Here is a 25,486-nt window from a genome sequence, read left to right on the forward strand (position 1 = left end):
AAGCTTGCTTACTACGCCTTACACCCGCTCCCTCGCCCATGCGTGCGGTGGCTCGCAGGACGAGGAGAAAAATTTACTACTCCCTCCGTTTACTCCTCGTCCCTACTACCTTGGTTATAGAGATTATACGATCATATTGTTTGGAATATATATGTCCTTTAGTAGATTTCAATATGAACTACTAGTACATACTCCAAACACTGATGTATATAGACGTATTTTAGAGTGTAGATTCACTCATTTTGCTTCGTATGTAGCACTCTCCCTCGCCCCTCAACCCTCGCCCACGTGGTGGACGTGCAACAATTCATTCGGTCTCATATAGCCAGAACGATATATACTGCACTACCATTATTGCTCGACTTCTCGAAGAGGCGAAGAACCAATCGCAAGGTTAATATCTTGGAGATGCCAAGCGCAAGGTTATAGGAGAATGAGTAGTAGGTGCCGCGTCATTTATAAATAAAGTTTTTTTTCTTCAGCGGCACGTACGCAATATGATAGGTTCATATGGAGAGAAAAGGAAACCGCTCCACTATATACATAGTCAGGACGGGCCAGCCTACACGGTTGCTTGCTGGGGTTGCTCTCTTCACACTCTCTCGCACAAAACGACTGTGGCCACATCTCTAACATCCCGGCGGATCATGTCCGCTTGGGGAAGGGGTGGATGCTTAGTGTAGATGCGGTGGCCGTCGCCGACGGCGAAAAACCACTGTCGGCACGTCCCGATCAGGGGTCCCCGCCGTTCTCTCTCACAAAGCCGGTGAGGTTGCCTTCGTCCCTTGCTCACTGCTGCGACGTGGGCAGTTGCCGCCTCCCGCCGCCCTCCTCAAGGTTGAGCTACGTCCCTCGGGTACAACTCCCTTTATAGCCGGCTTGCACCATTGCTCCAGCTGCCCACATCACTCCCTGTGGATATTTCTCTACTTCTTTGCCCCGCACATACCTCTACTGGCTTCTACGTACTGTATTTGTGATGAGTTTATGTCTCATCAACTAGTCCCAGTAATCTTATTCTAATCATGCTTGTTCAATTTCTTTGCCACAGGGATGCTCATCTCGATTTTGGTGAAACTGCACAAAATGATCCGATGGCCAAAAGGTTGCAAACTTCGTTTCTTAGGAAGCTCGAACATTGCCAGCAAATGAAGCCTGGTCAGGGTTCACGGTTCAAGGGCTAGGGACTGCATGGATCGTTTTTTTCTTTAGCTGCCTCTGTTCCAAAATAAGTGTCAACTTTAGTAGTAGTACAACTTTGTACCAAAGTTTGCACAAAGTTGAGAAACTTATTTTGGAACGGAGGGAGTACATATTTGCTATGATCTGTCAATCATTGAGATGCAATAGCATGCATGTTAGTCTCCTTTGTATTTGATGAAATGTTGCAACGGGCAACCTTGGACGCAAGATACATGTAACAGAAGCTGGAAGCTTCATAGCATTGTACAAATTTGTCTCACTGATAAATTACAGTACTTACTATACTAGTACTTCCTCCGTTCCTAAATATAAGTCTTTGTAGAGATTTCACCATGAACCACATGCGGATCACTGAGCCTGCGTGTTTTCACTGCTCTTGCACGCCTCCACTGTAAGAATGGAGAAAATTGTAATCTAGTAGGTATACCTCCTTTCGCCAAAAGCGTGGGACATCCAGCAATCCTACGACCTCAGTAATAAAGACCAATGAGCCGTCAAATCACATAGACCCAGCAGTAAGTTGGACGGACGAAGCAACCAACACTCTTGCGCCAGTGAGAGGTCGCGTCCGCTCTGCCCGGGCATGAATGCGGCACCGATTCTTTGGAGCGGCGCTGACCGTTTCGGGCGGGAAGCGCGCGCGGGCGATGGAGGGGCTTTGGGTGGGCCAGGCTGGTCAGGAGCGGCCGTGGCAGCTGTCCGCATGTCCCTACCGGACACGCCTGGAAACGAGAGGATGCACCAACTCTCGCGGCTAAAATCGTACACTACACAACATCTCTCTGTAGGAGTAGGTCGATCTGTCGCTCTCTCTAACATACACATGGTGCTAAACACACACGCACACGCACGCACCTTGGTCCCGTTGCACCTTCTAACGTGATTTATTACACCTAGACGGAGGGAGTAGTAAGTATACGAGATACGGTGGCACACTGACTTAAGTCGAATACAAGTGCCCAAAATTTGTGTGCATGTTATAATAAGGATTCAGGAATGTATAAAAGGTTATTTCCCTCTCGTTGAACATAACGGGAGGGTTGTGTAGCTGGTTAGCCTGTTCGCTCATCAAACTTGAGGTCTCGGGTTCAATAACTACACTTGAGGATAATTTATGCCAGGAGGATTCTTTGACTGGTCAAAATGTTTTCTAGGGTTTGCACGCTTCACACTCTCTCTCCAGTATATATATACACGTTGGAGCCTCAACGCTTGTAGTTGCTCTCTTCACACTCTCTCGCCCTCTCCCGCTGGAGGCTCATCGCTTGTAGTTGCTCTCTTCACACTCTCTCGCCCTCTCCAGATCTAAACAAGACTTCGTTGGCCTCTCTCTCCCCTCACTGCTGCTCAAAGAGCCGGCAGGATCCGTCCGCCGGGAAGGGAAGGAGGCTTAACGCTGTAGCCGTCGGCGAGGGACTACCGGCGCAGCTGTTCACTTTCCACCCAGCGGCAGCGCGGGAGGGCCTCCGAACCCTTCTTTTTCGCCGTTGTCCCGTCGCCCGCCGAACCACGCCCCAAGAACCTTAAGGTATAATTTACTTACTCCACATGCATTGCTCTAGCTACATGTATACCATGAATCTAGGACGTGGTTCAAAGAGGAAAGGAGTGGGAAAAGGTGTATATAGCATGAATCTCGGACGTGGTTCAAAGAGGAAATGAAGGGGTAAAGTTGTATAGCATTAATCTAGGACGTGGTTCAAAGAGGAAAGGGATGGGGGAAAGTAGTGGGGAAAGTTGTATCGCATAAATCTAGGACGTGGTTCAAAAAGGAAAGGAAGGGGCGGAAGTACTAGTTCAAAAAGGAAAGGAAGGGACAAGGCTGTAGAGTTTGAGCAGGACTAGATTTGCTACGCTCACATAGGGAAAGGCGTCTGATAACAAAACTGGGACCAACACGGAGTTTTTTTAGTCCCTACACCAAAATGTCCCTGTAAACAAACACCCTCTAATAATGCCGCTGCAAAATTGATGCAATGCCACAGTTAAAAGCAAATTATATGTTTAATGAATTTTATTGTTAATATAATCTCTATGTTAATATTAATCAATGCCACCGTTTGAGAAATGCTACTGTCTTGCTTTCTTTCCCATTTAGATAAGGTAGATGCTTCTTTTTGTTGGCTTCTGTGTCATCCACCGTTATTGACCACTAATTATTTCCTTTGCACCTCTGTGTAAACAGGGTTATCTGCTTCACCTTGTTGCCATTGTGACCTTTTGTTGCACTGCACAAAACACTTTTGTTTTAAGAGTGTTTTGTGCAGTTCAACCAAAATGTCACACTGACAATGTTGCTTGATTGCTTGATCTTAGTGGAACTGCACAAGAGGAGATCTTACTTCCTATCCGTTAAGGCGAATTTGGTTCAGATCTTCTTCTTGTGAGTTGTTTGAATTCCGCATCATGAGAGGTCAGTACTAGCCTTCTTTCACATGATTCTGCAGTGTGCATTCATATGTTGTGCTACTTGTACGATAATGTTGCTTGATTTTAGTGAACTGCACAAATGGAGACAAGACTTCCAATCTGTATGTGCACTGTAATATCCCATTGAGGTAAGATAAGGATATTTCACAACTGCTGGCCTGTATTTTGCCACTTTCATCAGAAAATTAAGTTTAGTACTATACTTGTGCTCCCTAATTGACATGCCAAATCTTACATTGAAGGCGAAGCTTGTTTGTTATTGAACCAAGTGATGAAGGGGAAGAACAAGGGGAAGAAAAACAAAAATCAACTCCCGGTGCTGTAATGAAGCACTGGAACTGTGATGGCACAAGTAATGATATAGTTTTGCATCTTAATTTATTGCTATGGCTGGAACGAGCAATTGTTTTGCCACTGATTTGATGCCACTCTTAATGTAATATGTAATAATCTCTACTTGTGCAAACATGGATCTTCTTTGAAGATACCATATATTTTAGTGGAACTGCATAAGAAGATGTTGGGAACATTAAACTAATCAAGGAGTATATAGTAAGCTTGGCCACCACCGTAGATAGCAACAGATGGTTTCGAAGAAATGCTTCATCTGTATGCTCTACACAATAAGCCTGCTGACAAAGATTGGTACTCGCCCACTGATTTCATCCATATGATTGAGCTTTGTCATCTCTATTGGTGTTGTGCTACTATTTAGATACTGTCATGAAAAAGTGGTATTGTCCTTGAGAAGTGCTTCATCTGTGCTGTTTTAAATATTTCCTTTCCTTTTTTCGAGCAAACAGTGATGCTATCATTTAGTAGTCCTCTTGTCGTTGCACAACAGGATCATCTTGCTCTGAAGAAGAATATGGAGTACGTGAAGTGACTAGTTTCGATTATGCCAGGATGAAGAAGCCCTGTCTATCTTATCATCAGAAGGAGCAGTTGAAGGATGGTTACATTACTCCCCACAAGACCAAACTAACTTCAGCTCAGAAGGACTGACAAAATCTCCATTTTTTTTGCTATTGTTCTAGGATTCTTTCTGGTGAGTTCCATTTTTCTAAAAGTGTGCTCTACATGGACCATGTATGTGCCTGTTGAAACTGTCAATTCATAGTACAGTTTGCTCTACACTAATCACTTTTTTGTATTTGTGCAAACAGGGGTGCTCATCTTGATTTCAATGGGAACTGCACAATATGTTCATGAATACATCGGATCATTCATTTCCATCACAAGAAAGGAGGTGCCGATAAGTTCAAGGCGTTGCAACATATAAGGGCGAAATCATACAAGCTACGCGCGAATTTGGTTGACTTTGGTGGAACTGCACAAAAAGAACAGCTGGTTTATTTAGCACGAGGTGCCATGTCAATGTCCGAACTGATGGCAAACCCTGCCCATTCCACAATCGCAGGCATTTGATATTTTGGAATGGGACAACCTTGTCAAATTTTGCTCATTGATTTTAGCAAGACATGCGTTTGATATTTTCGAATGGGACACCCTTTGCTGTCAGCAGCGTCGATCAATTTTTTCTTTACTCTTTAGTTGTGAAGTAAATATTGCCTCTGACATGTGAGTCGCTGAGATGCATAATCATCGATTGTTTTGAATGTTCTCTATGGATTGTCAGGCCTGTGTGTTTGATTGCAATGTACATAAACGCTAAAAAGCTGCTCAAACTCTTTGTACTCCTTCTGTTCCTTTTTACTTCGCACATTGTGTAAGTGCATACTTTTTTGTATAAGATTGGTCAAAGTAGAGATACTTTGACTGCAGACAAAACTTGTATGCAGACTAGAAAGGACCGGAGGGAGTACATGTGAAACTGCTGCAAACGAGGTGATCACCCTAGGAATAATGCTAGTACGTATTGTTTTGCATGTTCATCCAATGCCAGTGATACAGGAATTTGAACTAATCGAAATAAATTCATTCATACATGGTCGGATTTCATATAAACATGCCGGATTTCATTACATTTCAACTAAAAAGGGGTGCGCTGGAGGTATAATTAATTAACCGGCCTAGCTTGTCATAGCGATTAGGGCAACTAGGAGCCCAATGATCAGGATCACCACATGACAAACACCTTTCTTCTTGAAGTTCATGTGTTGCACAACCTTGTTCTTCCCATCAAACTTTGCTTTACCATCAAACTTGCCCTTGTTCTTGAACTTGTGGGGCTGGAAGTTCTTCTGTACCATATTGGCACTAGATCCTCCCTCAATTCCTCAAGCATGTGTGTCCTTTGCTCTCGCCTTTTCTTCCACATCAAGAGTGCCAATGAGATCCACGAAGGAGGAAGCTTGGTGACGAAGGAGGTATAATTAATTAACCGAAGCTACCCACCTGTGTCCCGCTGAGCCGAACAGAAGCTTCAGTGACTAAACTGCAGGTGCAGTTGCATAACTGACATGTGGCCTGTTGGGCCCACGTGTCAGTCAGCCAACTGCACCAGCAGTTAAGTAGAAGCAGCGTTGTTCTCCAGCAGAACTCCCCGACTCCACGTCGCCGCCAAGAAGCTAACCGGCCGTCAATGGTCAACCCGCCTAGCTTGGCTTCAACAGGAGGGTAGCAGCGGTGGCCTTACTTGGACCCGAGCGGCAGTGACCGTACGATGTCCATCCAACGGCCATAGTGCTTCTTCAACCTATGGTCTTCTTGCTCCAGCCACCCAAAGCAGCGCCGGTCGTGCCGCCTGCTCCTGCCTCCCGTGGCCGGCTGTGCTGCCGCGGAGGCCTCACCGCCCCCTACTATTCCCACCGCTGGCCAGGCCCTGCGGCGACGGTAGCCTCACACCGCAGCCGAACGAGTGAACCCTCATACTCCTCTCCGCATGGGCATCCACTGCCGCGTCTTCACCGGCTCCGCGTCGTCCCCTTCCTAGGCCTCGCCATCGTCCACCGCCCTGGTGCTCTCGGTGCGGTGTGGTCAATGTGGTCAAGGAACACTTCCATCGGACGTGGACTGTACGTGGAGAGGCTGACAGCTGGGTCCACGGCGGCAGAAAGGAAGTGCCTCCTTATTACGCGGAAAATAATGATTCCTCCACCTGACAGCAGGGACCCACCGGACGGGCCACCGTATTTCACGAAAAAATTGTTTCCCCCTGACTGCTGGGACCCACCAGCTACACCTTCGCATGCAAGGAAGTGTGTCTGGGCAAAAAAAACGATTCGCCCCCCTGACTGCTGGGACCCACCAGCTACATCTTCGCACGCAAGGAAGTGCGTCCGGGCAAAAAAAAGAAAACCAAAATGATTCGCCCCCCTGACTGCTAGGACCCACCGCCCCCCCGACTGCTGGGACCCACCAGCTACATCTTCGCACGCAAGGAAGTGCGTCCGGGCAAAAAGAAAAACGATTCGCCCCTTGACTATTGGGACCCACCAGCTACATCTTCGCAGGCAAGGAAGTGTCTGACAGTCGGGACCCACCTGGTCGAAGCATACGTAGCGTTGTCATTCTGGTCACGAACGTGTACGTACATATATACTGGTCGATGTAGAGGCGTGCACGTGTCGTAGTAGAGGCGCGCACGTGTCGTAGTAGAGGCGTGCACGTAGCATGTACACGTACGTACAGCGGCCAGGGTGCAAGAAAGAAAGTACGGCCACGTATGTGTACATACGGGCGGGGTCTCGAACGCCTACTCGCGCATACGTACGGTGAGGGCTCGTTGACATGGCTGGGTCGGAACGGAGAAACAACGTCATCGTCGTGTTCATGGGGAGGCAACGGAATGCGTCGTGTTCATCGGGAGGCAACACGGCTGGGTCGGAACAGAATGCGTGGTCGTGTTCATCGGGAGGGCTTGGCCGGAAGAGGCGATGGAAACAAGGCCTGGCGTACCGCACAACGGAGGAAACGGACCTCCTACGGTCGAAACAGGGGTCCTGTTGATCGCGAGGGGTGTGGCGTACCGCAAAACGGAGGAAACGGACCTCCTACGGTCGAAACGGGGGTCCTGTTGATCGGGAGGGGTGTGGCGTACCGCGAAACGGAGGAAACGAACTTGCGTTGGAGCGCTACGGTCGAAACGGGGGTCCTGTTCATCGGGAGGGGTGTGGTGTACCGCAAAACGGGACTCCACGGGATACTGTTCATCTCCACCGTCGACCCCCTCCAGCCTCCATGAGCTACTGTTCATCCACCGTCGACCTCCTCCAGCCTCCACCTGCGACTGTTCATCCACAAGCTCCTGTTCATCCAGTCTCCACCGCGCGCTACTCCACCGGCTACTGTTCAACCACCCCTCTGTTGGAAATATGCCCTAGAGGCAATAATAAAATGGTTATTATTATATTTCTTTGTTCATGATAATTGTCTATTATTCATGCTATAATTGTGTTATCCGGAAATCGTAATACATGTGTGAATACATAGACCACAACATGTCCCTAGTGAGCCTCTAGTTGACTAGCTCGTTGATCAACATATAGTCGTGGTTTCCTGACTATGGACATTGGATGTCATTGATAACGGGATCACATCATTAGGAGAATGATGCGATGGGCAAGACCCAAACCTAAGCATAGCACAATGATCGTGTAGTTCGTTTGCTAGAGCTTTTCCAATGTCAAGTATCATTTCCTTAGACCATGAGATTGTGCAACTCCCGGATACCGTAGGAGTGCTTTGGGTGTGCCAAACGTCACAACGTAACTGGGTGACTATAAAGGTGCACTACGGGTATCTCCGAAAGTGTCTGTTGGGTTGGCACGAATCGAGACTGGGATTTGTCACTCCGTATGACGGAGAGGTATCTCTGGGCCCACTCGGTAATGCATCATCATAATGAGCTCAATGTGACCAAGGGGTTGGTCACGGGATCATGCATTACTGTACGAGTAAAGTGACTTGTGGTAACGAGATTGAACAAGGTATTGGGATACCGACGATCGAGTCTCGGGCAAGTAACGTACCGATTGACAAAGGGAATTGTATACAGGATTGATTGAATCCTCGACATCGTGGTTCATCCGATGAGATCATCGTGGAGCATGTGGGAGCCAACATGGGTATCCAGATCCCGTTGTTGGTTATTGACCGGAGAGGCGTCTCGGTCATGTCTGCGTGTCTCCCGAACCCATAGGGTCTACACACTTAAGGTTCGGTGACGCTAGGGTTGTAGAGATATTAGTATGCAGTAACCTGAAAGTTGTTCGGAGTCCCGGATGAGATCCGGGACGTCACGAGGAGTTCTAGAATGGTCCAGAGGTAAAGATTTATATATAGGAAGTCCACTTTCGACCATCGGGAATGTTTCGGGGGTCACCAGTATTGTACCGGGACCACCGGAAGGGTCCCGGGGGTCCACCGGGTGGGGACACCTATCCCGGAGGGCCCCATGGGCTGAAGTGGGAGGGGAACCAGCCCCAGGTGGGCTGGTGCACCCCCCTTGGGCCTCCCCTGCGCCTAGGGTTTGGGAACCCTAGGGGTGGGGGCGCCCCACTTGGCTTGGGGGGCAAGCCACCCCCCTTGGCCGCCACCCCCCCTCTAGATGGGATCTAGAGGGGCCGCCCCCCAGGGCCCATATATAAAGAGGGGGAAGGGAGGGCTGCACACCGTAGCCCCTGGCGCCTCCCTCTCCCTCCCGTAACACCTCTCCCTCTCGTTGGTGCTTGGCGAAGCCCTGCCGAGACCCTGCTGCATCCACCACCACGCCGTCGTGCTGCTGGATCTCCATCAACCTCTCCTTCCCCCTTGTTGGATCAAGAAGGAGGAGACGTCTTCCCCAACCGTACGTGTGTTGAACGCGGAGGTGTCGTCTGTTCGGCGCTAGGATCATCGGTGATTTGGATCACGACGAGTACGACTCCATTAACCCCGTTCACTTGAACGCTTCCGCTCGCGATCTACAAGGGTATGTAGATGCACTCCTATTCCCCTCATTGCTAGAATACTCCATAGATTGATCTTGGTGATGCATAGAAGATTTTAAATTCTGCTACGATCCCCAACAGTGGCATCATGAGCTAGGTCTATGCATAGTTTCTATGCACGAGTAGAACACAAAGCAGTTGTGTGCGTCGATATTGTCAATTATCTTGCCGTTACTAGTCTTATCTTGATTTGACGGCATTGTGGGATGAAGCGGCCCGGACCGACCTTACACGTACGCTTACATGAGACTGGTTCCACCGACTGACATGCACTAGTTACATAAGGTGGCTGGCGGGTGTCTGTCTCTCCCACTTTAGTCGGATCGGATTCGATGAACAGGGTCCTTATGAAGGGTAAATAGAAATTGGCAATTCACGTTGTGGTTTTGGCGTAGGTAAGAAACGTTCTTGCTAGAAACCTACAGCAGCCACGTAAAAACTTGCAACAACAATTAGAGGACGTCTAACTTGTTTTTGCAGCAAGTGTTTTCTGATGTGATATGGACAAAGGATGTGATGAATGATATATGTGATGTATGAGATGATCATGTTCTTGTAATAGGAATCATGACTTGCATGTCGATGAGTATGACAACCGGCAGGAGCCATAGGAGTTGTCTTAATTTATTTATGACCTGCGTGTCAACATATAACGTCATGTAATTACTTTACTTTATTGCTAAACCATTATCCATAGTAGTAGAAGTAATAGTTGACGTGACAACTTCATGAAGACACGATGATGGAGATCATGGTGTCGTGCCGGTGATGACGATGATCATGGTGCCTCGAAGATGGAGATCAAAAGGAGCAAAATGATATTGGCCATATCATGTCACTATTTGATTGCATGTGATGTTTATCACGTTTTACATCTTATTTTCTTAAACGACGGTAGCTTAAATAAGATGATCCCTCGAATTAATTTCAAGAAAGTGTTCCCCCTAACTGTGCACCGTTGCGAAGGTTCATTGTTTCGAAGCACCACGTGATGATCGGGTGTGATAGATTCTAATGTTCGAATACAACGGGTGTAAGCCAGATTTACACACGCAATACACCTAGGTTGACTTGACGAGCCTAGCATGTACAGACATGGCCTCGGAACACGGAGGACCGAAAGGTCGAGCATGAGTCGTATAGAAGATACGATCAACATGTAGATGTTCACCGATGTTGACTAGTCCGTCTCACGTGATGATCGGACACGGCCTAGTTGCCTCGGATCATGTTTCACTTAGATGACTAGAGGGATGTCTATCTGAGTGGGAGTTCATTGAATAATTTGATTAGATGAACTTAATTATCATGAACTTAGTCTAAAATCTTTACACTATGTCTTGTAGATCAAATGCCCCACGCTAATGTTGCCCTCAACTTCAACGCGTTCCTAGAGAAAACCAAGCTGAAAGATGATGGCAGCAACTATACGGACTGGGTCCGGAACCTGAGGATCATCCTCATAGCTGCCAAGAAAGATTATGTCCTAGAAGCACCGCTAGGTGAAGCACCATTCCCAGCAAACCAAGACGTTATGAACGCTTATCAGTCACGTGCTGATGATTACTCCCTCGTTCAGTGCGGCATGCTTTACAGCTTAGAACTGGGGCTCCAAAAGCGTTTTGAGCAACATGGAGCATATGAGATGTTCGAGGAGCTGAAAATGGTTTTCCAAGCTCATGCCCGGGTCGAGAGATATGAAGTCTCCGACAAGTTCTTCAGTTGTAAGATGGAGGAAAATAGTTCTGTAAGTGAGCACATACTCAAAATGTCTGGGTTGCACAACCGTCTGACTCAGCTGGGAGTTAATCTCCCGGATGACGCGGTCATTGACAGAATCCTTCAGTAGCTTCTACCAAGCTACAAGAGCTTTGTTATGAACTTCAATATGCAGGGGATGGAAAAGACCATTCCTGAGGTATATTCAATGCTGAAATCAGCGGAGGTGGAGATCAAAAAGGAACATCAAGTGTTGATGGTGAATAAAACCACTGAGTTCAAGAAAGGCAAGGGTAAGAAGAACTTCAAGAAGGACGGGAAGGGAGTTGCCGCGCCCGGTAAGCCAGTTGCCGGGAGGAAGCCAAAGAATGGACCCAAGCCTGAGACTGAGTGCTTTTATTGCAAGGGAAGTGGTCACTGGAAGCGGAACTGCCCCAAGTACTTAGCGGACAAGAAGGCCAGCAACACTAAAGGTATATGTGATATACATGTAATTGATGTGTACCTTACCAGTACTCGTAGTAGCTCCTGGGTATTTGATACCGGTGCGGTTGCTCATATTTGTAACTCTAAGCAGGAGCTGCGGAATAAGCGGAGACTGGTGAAGGACGAGGTGACGATGCGCGTCGGGAATGGTTCCAAGGTCGATGTGATCGCCGTCGGCACGCTGCCTCTACATTTACCTACGGGATTAGTTTTAAACCTCAATAATTGTTATTTAGTTCCAACTTTGAGCATGAACATTGTATCAGGATCTCGTTTAATTTGAGATGGCTACTCATTTAAATCCGAGAATAATGGTTGTTCTATTTATATGAGAGATATTTTTTATGGTCATGCCCCGCTGGTGAATGGTTTATTCTTAATGAATCTCGAGCGTAATGTTACACATATTCATAGTGTGAATACCAAAAGATGTAAGGTTGATAATGATAGTTCCACATACTTGTGGCACTGCCGCCTTGGTCACATAGGTGTCAAACGCATGAAGAAGCTCCATGCAGATGGACTTTTAGAGTCTCTTGATTACGAATCATTTGACACGTGCGAACCATGCCTCATGGGTAAAATGACCAAGACTCCGTTCTCCGGAACAATGGAGCGAGCAACCAACTTATTATAAATCATACATACTGATGTGTGCGGTCCAATGAGTGTTGAGGCTTGCGATGGCTATCGCTATGTTCTCACTCTCACTGATGACTTGAGTAGATATGGGTATGTCTACTTAATGAAACACAAGTCTGAGACCTTTGAAAAGTTCAAGGAATTTCAGAGTGAGGTTGAGAATCAACGTGACAGAAAAATAAAGTTCTTACGATCAAATCATGGGGGAGAATATTTAAGTCACGAATTTGGTACGCACCTCAGGAAATGTGGAATCGTTTCACAACTCACGCCGCCTGGAACACCTCAGCGAAATGGTGTGTCCGAACGTCGTAATCGCACTCTATTGGATATGGTGCGATCTATGATGTCTCTTACCGATCTACCACTCTCATTTTGGGGCTATGCTTTAGAGACTGCCGCATTCACTTTAAATAGGGCTCCGTCGAAATCCGTTGAGAGGACACCGTATGAATTATGGTTTGGGAAGAAACCTACGCTGTTGTTTCTAAAAGTTTGGGGATGCGATGCTTATGTCAAGAAACTTCAACCTGAAAAGCTCGAACCCAAGTCGGAAAAATGCGTCTTCATAGGATACCCTAAGGAAACCATTGGGTATACCTTCTACCTCAGATCCGAAGGCAAGATCTTTGTTGCCAAGATGGATCCTTTCTAGAGAAAGAGTTTCTCTCGAAAGAAGTAAGTGGGAGAAAAGTAGAGCTTGATGAAGTACTGCCTCTTGAAGCGGAGAGTAGCGCAGCTCAGGAAAATGTTCCTGTGGTGCCTGCACCGATTAGAGAGGAGGTTAATGATGATGATCAAGACACTTCGGATCAAGCTCCTACTGAACTTCTTAGGTCCACAAGGACACATTCCGCACCAGAGTGGTACGGCAACCCTGTCCTGGAAATCATGTTGTTAGACAACGGTGAACCTTCGAACTATGAAGAAGCGATGGCGGGCCCAGATTCCAACAAATGGCTAGAAGCCATGAAATCCGAGATAGAATCCATGTATGAAAACGAAGTATGGACTTTGACTGACTTGCCCGATGATCGGCGAGCCATAGAAAATAAATGGATCTTTAAAAAGAAGACATACGCGGATGGTAATGTGACCATCTATAAGGCTCGACTTGTCGCTAAGGGTTATCGACAAGTTCAAGGGGTTGACTATGATGAGACTTTCTCACCCGTAGCTAAGCTGAAGTCCGTCCGAATCATGCTAGCAATTGCCGCATTCTATGATTATGAGATATGGCAAATGGACGTCAAAACGGCATTCCTTAACAGCTTTCTTAAGGAAGAATTGTATATGATGAAGCCGGAAGGTTTTGTCGATCCTAAGAATGCTAACAAGGTGTGCAAGCTCCAACGCTCAATCTATGGGCTGGTGCAAGCATCTCGGAGTTGGAACATTCGCTTTGATGAGATGATCAAAGTGTTTGGGTTTATGCAGACTTATGGAGAAGCCTGCATTTACAAGAAAGTGAGTGGGAGCTCTGTAGCATTTCTCATATTATATGTGGATGACATACTGTTGATGGGAAATGATATAGAATTCTTGGAAAGCATAAAGGCCTACTTGAACAAGTGTTTTTCAATGAAGGACCTTGGAGAAGCTGCTTATATATTAGGCATTAAGATCTATAGAGATAGATCGAGACGCCTCATCGGTCTTTCACAAAGTACGTACCTTGACAAGATATTGAAGAAGTTCAATATGGATCAGTCCAAGAAGGGGTTCTTGCCTGTATTGCAAGGTGTGCGATTGAGCACGACTCAATGCCCGACCACGGCAGAATATATAGAAGAGATGAGTGTCATCCCCTATGCCTCAGCCATAGGGTCTATTATGTATGCCATGCTGTGTACCAGACCTGATGTAAACCTTGCCGTAAGTTTGGTAGGTAGGTACCAAAGTAATCCCGGCAAGGAACACTGGACAACGGTCAAAAACATCCTGAAGTACCTGAAAAGGACCAAGGATATGTTTCTCGTTTATGGAGGTGACGAAGAGCTCGTCATAAAGGGTTACGTCGACACTAGCTTCGACACAGATCTGGATGACTCTAAGTCACAAACCGGATACGTGTATATTTTGAATGGTGGGGCAGTAAGCTGGTGCAGTTGCAAGAAAAGCGTCGTGGCAGGATCTACATGTGAAGCAGAGTACATGGCAGCCTCGGAGGCAGCACAAGAAGGAGTCTGGGTGAAGGAGTTCATTACCGACCTAGGAGTCATACCCAATGCGTCGGACCCGATGACTCTCTTCTGTGATAACACTGGAGCTATTGCCCTTGCCAAGGAGCCCAAGCTTCACAGGAAGACCAGGCATATCAAGCGTCGCTTCAACTCCATTCCTGAAAGTGTTCAAAATGGAGACATAGAGATTTGTAAAGTACATACGGACCTGAATGTAGCAGATCCGTTGACTAAACCTCTCCCTAGAGCAAAACATGATCAACACCAGAATTCCATGGGCGTTCGATTCATCACAATGTAACTAGATTAGTGACTCTAGTGCAAGTGGGAGACTGTTGGAAATATGCCCTAGAGGCAATAATAAAATGGTTATTATTATATTTCTTTGTTCATGATAATTGTCTATTATTCATGCTATAATTATGTTATCCAGAAATCGTAATACATGTGTGAATACATAGACCACAACGTGTCCCTAGTGAGCCTCTAGTTGACTACCTCGTTGATCAACAGATAGTCGTGATTTCCTGACTATGGACATTGGATGTCATTGATAACGGGATCACATCATTAGGAGAATGATGTGATGGACAAGACCCAAACCTAAGCATAGCACAAAGATCGTGTAGTTCGTTTGCTAGAGCTTTTCCAATGTCAAGTATCATTTCCTTAGACCATGAGATTGTGCAACTCCCGGATACCGTAGGAGTGCTTTGGGTGTGCCAAACGTCACAACGTAACTGGGTGACTATAAAGGTGCACTACGGGTATCTTCGAAAGTGTCTGTTGGGTTGGCATGAATCGAGACTGGGATTTGACACTCCGTATGACGAAGAGGTATCTCTGGGCCCACTCGGTAATGCATCATCATAATGAGCTCAATGTGACCAAGGGGTTGGTCACGGGATCATGCATTACTGTACGAGTAAAGTGACTTGCCGGTAACGAGATTGAACAAGGTATTGGGATACCGACGATCGAGTCTCGGGCAAGTAACGTACCGATTGACAAAGGGAATTGTATACAGGATTGATTGAATCCTCGACATCGTGGTTCATCCGATGAGATCATCGTGGAGCATGTGGGAGCCAACATGGGTATCCAGATCCCGTTGTTGGTTATTGACCGGAGAGGCGTCTCGGTCATGTCTGCGTGTCTCCCGAACCCATAGGGTCTACACACTTAAGGTTCGGTGACGCTAGGGTTGTAGAGATATTAGTATGCAGTAACCTGAAAGTTGTTCGGAGTCCCGGATGAGATCCGGGACGTCACGAGGAGTTCTAGAATGGTCCAGAGGTAAAGATTTATATATAGGAAGTCCAGTTTCGACCATCGGGAATGTTTCGGGGGTCACCAGTATTGTACCGGGACCACCGGAAGGGTCCCGGGGGTCCACCGGGTGGGGACACCTATCCCGGAGGGCCCCATGGGCTGAAGTGGGAGGGGAACCAGCCCCAGGTGGGCTGGTGCACCCCCCTTGGGCCTCCCCTGCGCCTAGGGTTTGGGAACCCTAGGGGTGGGGGCGCCCCACTTGGCTTGGGGGGCAAGCCACCCCCCTTGGCCGCTGCCCCCCTCTAGATGGGATCTAGAGGGGCCGGCGCCCCCCAAGGGCCCCTATATAAAGAGGGGGAGGGAGGGCTGCGCACCCTAGCCCCTAGCGCCTCCCTCTCCCTCCCGTAACACCTCTCCCTCTCGTTGGTGCTTAGCGAAGCCCTGCCGAGACCCTGCTGCATGCACCACCACGCCGTCGTGCTGCTGGATCTCCATCAACTTCTCCTTCCTCCTTGCGGGATCAAGAAGGAGGAGACGTCTTCCCCAACCGTACGTGTGTTGAACGCGGAGGTGCCGTCCGTTCGGCGGTAGGATCATCGGTGATTTGGATCACGACGAGTACGACTCCATCAACCCCGTTCACTTGAACGCTTCCGCTCATGATCTACAAGGGTATGTAGATGCACTCCTATTCCCCTCATTGCTAGAATACTCCATAGATTGATCTTGGTGATGCGTAGAAAATTTTAAATTCTGCTACGATCCCCAACACCCTCTCCACGGGCTCCTGTTCAACCACCCCTCCACGGGCTACTGTTCATCCTGCCCTCCACCGTCTATTGTTCATCCAGCCCTCCACGGGGTGGTCCTGTTCATCCAGCCCTCCACGGGGTCCTGTTCATCCAGCCCCAACCGGCTCGATCGATCGGGGTCCTATTCATCCAGAGGCAACACCACGGGGTCCTGTTCATCCACCCCCACCGGGAACTGTTCATCCAACCCCCCCCCTGCAACACTCACTGTTCATCCAGAGGTAGCATCGATCGGCTTCAGTTAGCAGCAGTAGCTAAGGAATCACTCGATCGGGTTCAGTTAACAGCCATCGATCGATCGCTCGGGTTCAGTAACGCGTAGCCTGCAGTGCAATCGCTCGGGTTCAGTTAGAGCCCAACGCCTCGTTCGGGTTCAGTTAGAGCCAACGCCTCGCACAGACGCGCGTACGTGTACGAGAGAAACGCGCATCGCTCGGCCCCCGACCTCCCACCGTAACCGGGAACTCCCCGAAATTTTCCTCCCCCTCGCTTCTACCACGGTTTTTTCCGTCATGGACGGCCCAAAGAATGTCATGCAGCTGCGTCTCCGGCCCGCCCAGGACGAAAAGCCCATTTTCTGTCATGATTTTTTGTCATAGAAGTAGGAGCCCACCACATCTATGATGATACCGGGTTTTGTCACAATTATCGTCATAGAAGTGTCATATGTATGACGGAATTTTTTTTCGTTCGGCCCAAAATGTCACGGATGTGTCTTTTTTTGTAGCGATCCCTAGTCCCTGTATTAGGTAATACGCAAGTGCACTTTGTTTGGTTGGCTGCATTGGCCCTAGCGGCACATGAACACGGCGTTTGGTTGCATACGGCGTACATGTTGTGCTTACCTTGTACCCTAGTTGGTGAGCTTACCCACAATGATCACACCTAGCACACCAATGCCACAACACAACAATGGTGACGCACTGGGCGAAGACAATGAAGTTCTTCAGCTTCAGGCCGAACTGACGGTCCACCTTAGCAGCTTCTACTTTGACAACTCCATCCTTGGCACGGTCGACACTGTTGCCTCCGTGCTTTCGCACCCAGGCGGAGTAAGCTTGTTCTGCTGCCTGCCTAGTCTTGAGCCCTCTATAGTTGCTGTTGCTATACGATGCCACTTGTGCATTGGCTTCTTCCCATAAACTATAAACCCCTGGAACCTCACCGATGAACACGGCATACCACTTGCCCTAGCAATGCACAAGAGCAAGAGTTGAAGCAGCAAATCAATGGAGCACAAGTAGCAAGCAAAGTAGCACACAAACAACAATGGAGCAGAAGAGAAGTAAAGCATGCATGATCATACGGCATAGCAAGTTCAACCTAGCACTACCTTGGTGTTAACCTACCACCACATCCAAAAGAGAGTGTCATCCTACCACCGCAAGTTCACCATCAGCGTGAGGGGTTAGTATATACCACCTCACCAAAATATACAGACCATCAAATAGTTTTTGAGCCCTAGCTACACAAAATGTACGTCTTCATCATCATCGTCGTCGTCGTCACCACCGCCATTGCCGTCGGGGATCATGCACGCTCACAGGCAGCACTACTCTAGTAGTAGTGCTTGCCCAGCCAGCTCCTGAGCCACAGCACCCTGTGAGCGTGGGCCATGGCAACGAACCCAACACCCTGGGCCTTGTTGTCAAGCAGGTGGCTGAGAGCTGCCATGAGAGCCTCGTCGCTGAATCCACCCTGGGTCATGACAGCGCCATACAGGTCATGGTGGATGTCGAGGGGCTTGCACTCCCTCATGGTTGTTGCCACCTCCTTCACCGCCTCAGTCATGCTGCAAAAGACATTGATCTCCTCCTCCATTAGGCCTCCTCTCTTCCTCTTCCTATCATGGACGGGGTCAAATGGCTTGTCGAAGGGCTTCGCAGTGGGCTTGTCAGGGCCATCAATGACCTTGACGTCCGGTGTCCCAGGGAAGTCTGGCATGGGAGAACCAAGAGGCTCACCCGAGCCCATGGCATGCTTCCCAGTTGCCAGCCCGAAGGAGAAGATGTGTTGCATCTGGTTGTAGTTCTGGATGAGTGTGTTGAGGAACTCAACGTCCCTTGGGTGGTCCTAAGAATGAAATACAAGTGTTGTTAGTTGCAATTAGGAGTAGACAATGGTGGACAGTATGAAAAGGAAGAGGGCTGTGAGCTAACCGCGACATGGCCGGCGTAGTGCTCTACCTCCAGAACTATGGAGCAAGTGTTCTCATCCCATGAGGCGCCGCTAAGGTCTCTCAGCTTGGACACTTGGATCCATCGACTTCTCCACTTCCTCAGGTGGTTGTACACCTGGGTGGCAGACATCTCTTGCCCACAGAACTTGAACACCTGCTTCGCAACGGTGTTCAAGTGCACCTCCTTGAAGCCCTTGTCAGTCCTAACTCCACTAGAGATGAGCTCACACATCTTGTTCAGCACGAACGTGGACATGAATGGCTTCCACTTCATGTTGTTCGACCTACCATCCTTCTTTGCCTTTGCTGCTGCTAGCTTGATTGCAGCGGCAGCAGCAGCAACAGTAGGAGTTGGCTCAACGAGCACTACTGGCACATAGAGGGAATCAGACTCGAACACCTCTGAATCAGGTGCCATCTAGGACATAGGCTGCGAGTCCTCGACAAACGATGGAGCAAACTGGCTGTCGGACACAACAAGGGCCTGACTAAGATCTTGTGTTTGCGTAGTCATGTCCTACAATCGTAGCACACATTGACAGTGAGCATAGCACACAACATACCGAACAATCCATGAAAGCAGGAGCATACATGTACATGGTTCATCACTATCATAGCAAGCACATGCTTCATCACCATCATACTAAGCATACTAGACAATCTTTGAGCAGGAACATACATCTACAACAAATAGCATGCTACAAATGGACCACCAATAGCTACAAATCACAGATCTAAGCATGATTCAACACAGGCACAAGGTTCAACTTCAAACTCTACTACTAATCTAGCCTACCACATACTTGAACATCTAGCCCTACCATAAATTGCAACCGCATCATAGCAACCAACCATATCAGCTCACAGATCAGACCACTAATCAACCATGCATCTAGATCATACCCTAGCTGCAACTCAGATCTAGCTAGAAGGAACGGAGAGAAAGGGGGATTGAACTCACAGAGGCCATGGCTGCAGCTTGAGGACGAGGGGGGATGATGGTGGAAGATGAACGCCGGCCGGTGAAGGAGCTCCGACGCCGTGGACCGCCGGGCGATGAAGATGCGCCGCTTACCTGCTTGTCGGTGCCGATGCGCATCGGCGGAAAAGCGCGAACGGAGGAAGAATGGTGGCGGGAGTTGGGGCGGTGAGGGAGGGGCTAAATAGGGGTGGAGAGGCTCCAGGTGAGCCGAAATTCTCCCGCCGATTTTTCGGCGACGCAGGCGAGCTCGCACCATCTCCCCTGCTCGCACGAGGGGAGAAGCGCGTCGCCCTCCCCTGCCTCGCGCGAGCCAGGCTCGCGAGCTATTGCCGGTTCATGAGTTTCCCCTGGGCCTGGCCTAGACATGCTTTAAGTTTCATGCGATGCGAGCCGCATGATGAATGCAGGAAACCAAACGGGCTGAATTCTTCCCGCCCAAGCCAGGCTGGGCCTAATGCGGGCAACCAAACACGCCCTTGACGATCTCCCTCTCTCCTGACAAGAGAAGAGAGCAGCCAGCTCGAGAGCGAGTGATCTCTCTTTTCTTTTTTGTTGAGAGAAAAAAAGACCAGAAGCTGGGCCAAGCTGGCAAGAGTGCTGCAGATGTCAGCGATTTCTTAATCCATGAGCTGGGCCAAGACCTTCACTGATATCACACAGCCCATCTCAAGAATCACTGGTTCCTCAAAAAAATAAATTCATTTCCACTATCCACCTCGCGCCGCGCTCGCTCCTCCGCCCTCTCGCTCACCGGCGCAGGGAGCTCCGGCGGCTCCGGAAGAAGCCCCCGAGCACGCACCCGAAGACGCCGAGGGAAGTGGACGCCAGGGGCGGGAGCTCCTCCACGAGCTTGGAGACCTCGGTGCTGACTTGGGCCGGAGAAGTCGGTCGGTGCTGCCTGCTCTTGGATTGGGTTCACGAGCCGAGCTCAGGTGATGCTGCCTGCTCTTGGATCAAGGGATTCCCTGATTCGGTGATGCTACACTCCCCACTTTTCTCGTGTTTCTGCTGATTCATTTATTCTTCCGCTCCCGCAGGGCGCGCCACCTGTTCGACGGAATGCTCAACAAGACTGCGGCGAGCGGCAGGTGTCAATTCGACGACCTCACTGACGACCTCCTCCGGCACGTGCTGTCCTTTCTGCCTGCGGCTGATGCTCTGCAAACTTGCGTGCTCGACACCGGGTGGCGCGACCATTGCAGGCGCACCACCAGCCTGCCCCTCATCTTTGACCAGTCGAGTTTCCCGAGCTCCGAACGTTTCAAACAGCTGGTGAAGCTCTTCATCCACCTCCGCGGGGACTCGCCTCTCGACAAGTGCAAGATCGTTGGCTGTCTTGATGATGATGATGATGATGAGCGCACATACACAAACACCATGCTGTTGATCCAGTATGCTCTAAAGTGCCAAGTTAAGGAGCTCCAGCTCAGTGTTGCTATTGAAGAAGATGATGATAATGACATTGAATATGACCCACTAGTACTCGATGTGCCTCTCATCTCCCAGCACTAGAAGATCCTACACCTTAATCGGGTTGACCTAAAACGCTCCACTCTGAATTTCTCGCGCTGCTCGGTATTGGAGGAACTAGAGATGCAAGATTGCTACATTGATGCACGCAGGATATCTTCCAAATCGCTAAAGCGTCTCTGCATTACCGACTTTTGTTCCTTCCCTACGAAGTTTCACATTCGGATATTTGCTCCGGGTCTTATCTCACTGCAACTTGATAATTTTGATGGCTTGACCCCTTCCCTTGAATACATGCCATCTCTAGAAACAGCTTATGTTTGGCTTCACAATAGTTGCTATGATTCTTGTCATAGTAACCGACAGAACTGTGAGTATGAGGACTGTAGCTGTCATGCTTATCCAGTTGATGAAGGTGTGCTTCTCCATGGTTTGTCCAATGCTGTGAATTTGGAGTTGGTAGGCGATGCTTATTTCGAACTGGTACATTTACACTTCCTTTTTTACTCTTGTTGTTATGTGCCACCCATGGATTCTTTGTAACATCTCTGTCCACTGTTAGACCTGCATATACATGTTCTCATTACCAAAGGTTGCTACTTTTATCTCCACCAATTGGTTTTAAATTAATAATTTTAATAACATTGTAGCTTGATTGGATAAAATGTATTTCCAGGGCTTGAGCTGTAGTTCTGTCTTTCTTTATGCCTGAAATCAAAGTATCTACCCAAACTTCCTACTTACTTAAATTGTTTCGCCTTCTTGAGTCTCACTGTTCTTTTTTGTTCCTTTGCTATTTGGTAGTTTGAAATTAAAGTATCTACCCAATGTTCCTACTACCGGAAATTATTTCTTCTAGAGTCTTAAAGTTCCATTTTGTTTGCTTGCTATTTGTGCAGTTTATCTATAGATGGGATTTAGAATGCTGCCCTATATTTGACAAACTAAAGACTCTATCACTCAATGAGTGGTTTACGACTATTGACCTACTGTGCATTCTCCAACACTCTCCAGTTCTTGAGGTGCTCACTCTTCAGCTTGGTAGCACTGAGGTATAACCTATATATATATGAAGACATTGTTGTACTGTTAAAGGAACTATTATGTATATTCCGTTGATCTAACTAAATTGTATCACAGAAATTCGTTAGAGCAACAGGAGCAGAAGAAAAGATAGAGCAATCATTTGTATGCTCGCACCTTAAGGTTGTCAACATTGAATGTAGAAAGGTCGATGAGGGAGTTCACCAAATTCTGAAGTTCTTGAGTACATGTGGCATACTTCGTGATCAAATTAGCATCACTCATACCGTAAGTAACCTTTGTCATTTCTTCATTTTTTCCTATGATATTCCTACTTGTTTTATCATCTCTGTTGGAATTAAATAACACTCAAGAGTATATGAGACCCTTTTGAAATCTATTTATATTCAGTGTCCATTATTGGATTGTGTGCTGGCGTAGTTCAGAACGACTGTTAGGTTTCACCGAAATTAATTGCTTTGTTATTACTGGTGATAATACAATAGTTACCATTGCCGTTGTGCCTATAAATCTGTTGTTTCTGTAAATCTGTTCCATCCATGCAAAAATCATTTGGGTTTGATCCTGTGTTCTTTTACTGTTTAATTACTGATGGAAATAGTAGTCATTTTCGTCTTGAAATTGAGTTTTATCTTTGCTCTTGTTCTAGTTGGCACATTAAATTTTCTAAAAATCTTCAACTGAGGGGTGATAGTGTACTGCCTCATTTGTTTCACTGTTGTTACTAGCCTGTTGTCAGTTTCATGACTAGTGTTTGATGGCCAAATTGCATGCCTGTCTCACTACTGTCTGAAGTCTGAAACCCTCTTGAGTGCTGATGTATCTGAGTGATCATATATGTAATATGTTGCTGTCACAATGCTAAACTTTTGTGTAAAAAATAAAATTTGGTCGATGCCACATTGAGAGAAAAAACAGTTGCTAAAGTTGCATGATAGTTCTTCTACATCAAACTGCTAGGCAAGCTATTATCTGTCTATGTCAGTTGAGATCTTGGAATTCAAAACCAAACTTACTGCATCGTCATGTTTTGCATAGGTTTCGGTTTCCAGAAGCCTATGGGTCCCTTGCCTCGGTCTACCGCAGAACCAGGCGTCCCCCTGACACCGCTTGAGATGTGATACATGCTCGCTTGTGATGGTGGTCTGAAGCATTGTGTGTCTCTCTGAATATGTCTGTAACGACAGTCCTGTTAGTTGTTACCACCATATTTAGTTTCCAGCTTTCTATCCTTTGGCACTGTACTGGAAACCTGCGTGTTTGTTGTTTGGTGAAACTCATGAAAATGGATTTTAGCTGCTGGGCATTCCGCATTCTTTTGGATGAGTGGTTGGACCTGAACTTGGTTTAAAACCAGGGGGCAACACCTTTTGTTGCATCTTCTCTTACCCTGTTGCAGTGTCCGTGTTTCAAATCTTCGAGTTTGTCTGTCTGATCGCACCATCCAGGAAGTTTGCTGGAGAAAATAACTGCGGTGACAGAAACAAAGGCCAGACAAAATATTTTTTTTGTCTAAATGGTCTGTTCAGCTTGATTCAAAATTCTTCTTGATATATTGATACTGAATAAGGATGGTCCTGTTAGCTGTTACTGCCACATTTTTTTCCTGCTTTCTATCTTTTGGTACTATGCTGGAAACCTGCCTTGTTCGTTGTTTGGTGAAACTCAGAAAAATGGTTTGAAGTACGTTAAGTCTCGCTTTATTTAGTTTTAGCAGAAGCATTTTAGTTGCTGGGCTTTCTTTCCGACGAGTTGTTGGTCCTGAACCTGGTTTAAAACCAGGCGGCGACGCCTTGTTGCAGCTTCTCTTTACCATGTTGCTGTGTTTGCGTTTCAAATCTTGAGTTTGCCTGTTTCAGCGCACCATCCGGGAGGTTGGTGGAGAAAATAAGCGCCGTGACAGAAACAAAGGCCAGGGCGCCAGGCAAAACATTTTTGTCTAAATTGTGTGCCAGTTTTGGTACAAAACTCTTCTTCGTATATTGATACTGAATCACAAGATGAGAAGCATGATTATACCTAGATCGTGACTGCCTAGTAGTAGTCTTTATGGCAGTTGCGTTCTGGTCATGCATGGCTTGAAAATTGCAACTCATGATGCTACTTCATTTTCGACTTGGTTCAGCAAACATTTCTTATCTCGTTATAAGGACTAGGGCGATCTGTACTTATCGATCATAAAGAAAATGATAAGAGTTTAGATGTTACACTTACAACAGACATGCAAGTTTCCCGGCAAAAGAAAAACAAAAGCAATACAGGTAGTGTGTTGGGCTCAAATAACTTCTTTTTGCAAAAATGCTCCAGATCTATTGCTAAAGTCCATAGGAAGTACAAATCACTTTAAACATAATAAAAATTACACCGAGATTTCCAGACCACCGACGGCCACTACCGCCGTCGGAATGAGCCGCCTACGCGTTGTTGTCGTCGCTCCCCTATTGGAACTGGCTTGACCTTGTCGAAGATAGCCAGGAAGTCTTTATGCACGTGCCCCTAAGGACCGGCGCCCTAGAGCTGCAACCATTGTCGTTGAACCCTTGAATAGATCTGAAGCACCTGACACCAAATCTCGCAACATGATGACAAATCCTAACCTCACCGTCCCAAGGAGAAGACAGGAATCTACGTCGGTGCTCCGTCGACTATGTCCAGATGGATGAACTCAAGGAGGATCGGAGCTCGGAAGACAAACTCGAAGAAGAAGCGCCACCATCCGCCCGAGCGCCGCACCTGCAAGGACTAAAAATCCTATCTAAACTACTAACTGGAGTGGAGGCATCGAGATTCCCCTCCTGTCACCAGCCACTGCCCACGGGAGCGACAACCGGAGGGGAGGCGAATCCACGGGCTCGCTGATGAAGCTTGGAGGGGAAAGTTTGCCCTAGCCGCCAAGGGATAGGGGAGGGATAGATAAATCCTAGATTGATTCTCTGGCTCAAACACCTTTATTATGTGAGGCAAAATTATCCGTCAGTCACAACAACACCGTCGACAGAAAAAAGCACGTAAAACGGAGCCGAGAAGGAAAAGAACAAATAAAAAACACTAGAATTTGCATGTTGACTTTACCTTGTGAAAAATAATGTGGTCGCTACATGTAAGTTAACTCAAATAGTTGAAGTGCCAATTATTTCCGTGCAACACTGAGGTAAAGAGGGGGTGCAATG

The 25,486-nt window shown here is 47.5% G+C and overlaps 1 protein-coding gene across 1 annotated transcript; it reads left to right on the forward strand.

Annotated features, from left to right (window-relative positions):
• Window positions 1–20,458: 20,458 nt before the first annotated feature.
• Window positions 20,459–23,616, forward strand: LOC125512865. The gene is made up of 5 exons (XM_048677934.1): window positions 20,459–20,734; window positions 20,840–21,755; window positions 22,172–22,324; window positions 22,413–22,583; window positions 23,355–23,616. Exons 2-5 carry the CDS (start codon window positions 21,396–21,398, stop codon window positions 23,418–23,420), a joined length of 750 nt encoding a protein of 249 aa, XP_048533891.1. The 5' UTR covers window positions 20,459–20,734; window positions 20,840–21,395; the 3' UTR covers window positions 23,421–23,616.
• Window positions 23,617–25,486: the final 1,870 nt, after the last annotated feature.

This window comes from Triticum urartu, chromosome 6 (assembly GCF_003073215.2).
Source record: "Triticum urartu cultivar G1812 chromosome 6, Tu2.1, whole genome shotgun sequence".
Taxonomy (NCBI): domain Eukaryota; kingdom Viridiplantae; phylum Streptophyta; class Magnoliopsida; order Poales; family Poaceae; genus Triticum; species Triticum urartu.

Excerpts from the sequence above, each read along its gene's own strand:
- LOC125512865 (XM_048677934.1), top strand. The coding sequence starts at position 21,396 with ATGCAAGATTGCTACATTGATGCACGCAGGATATCTTCCAAATCGCTA. Across the intron at positions 22,325-22,412 it reads TTCAGCTTGGTAGCACTGAG|AAATTCGTTAGAGCAACAGG; the intron begins GTATAACCTATA and ends ATTGTATCACAG. Across the intron at positions 22,584-23,354 it reads AAATTAGCATCACTCATACC|GTTTCGGTTTCCAGAAGCCT; the intron begins GTAAGTAACCTT and ends TGTTTTGCATAG.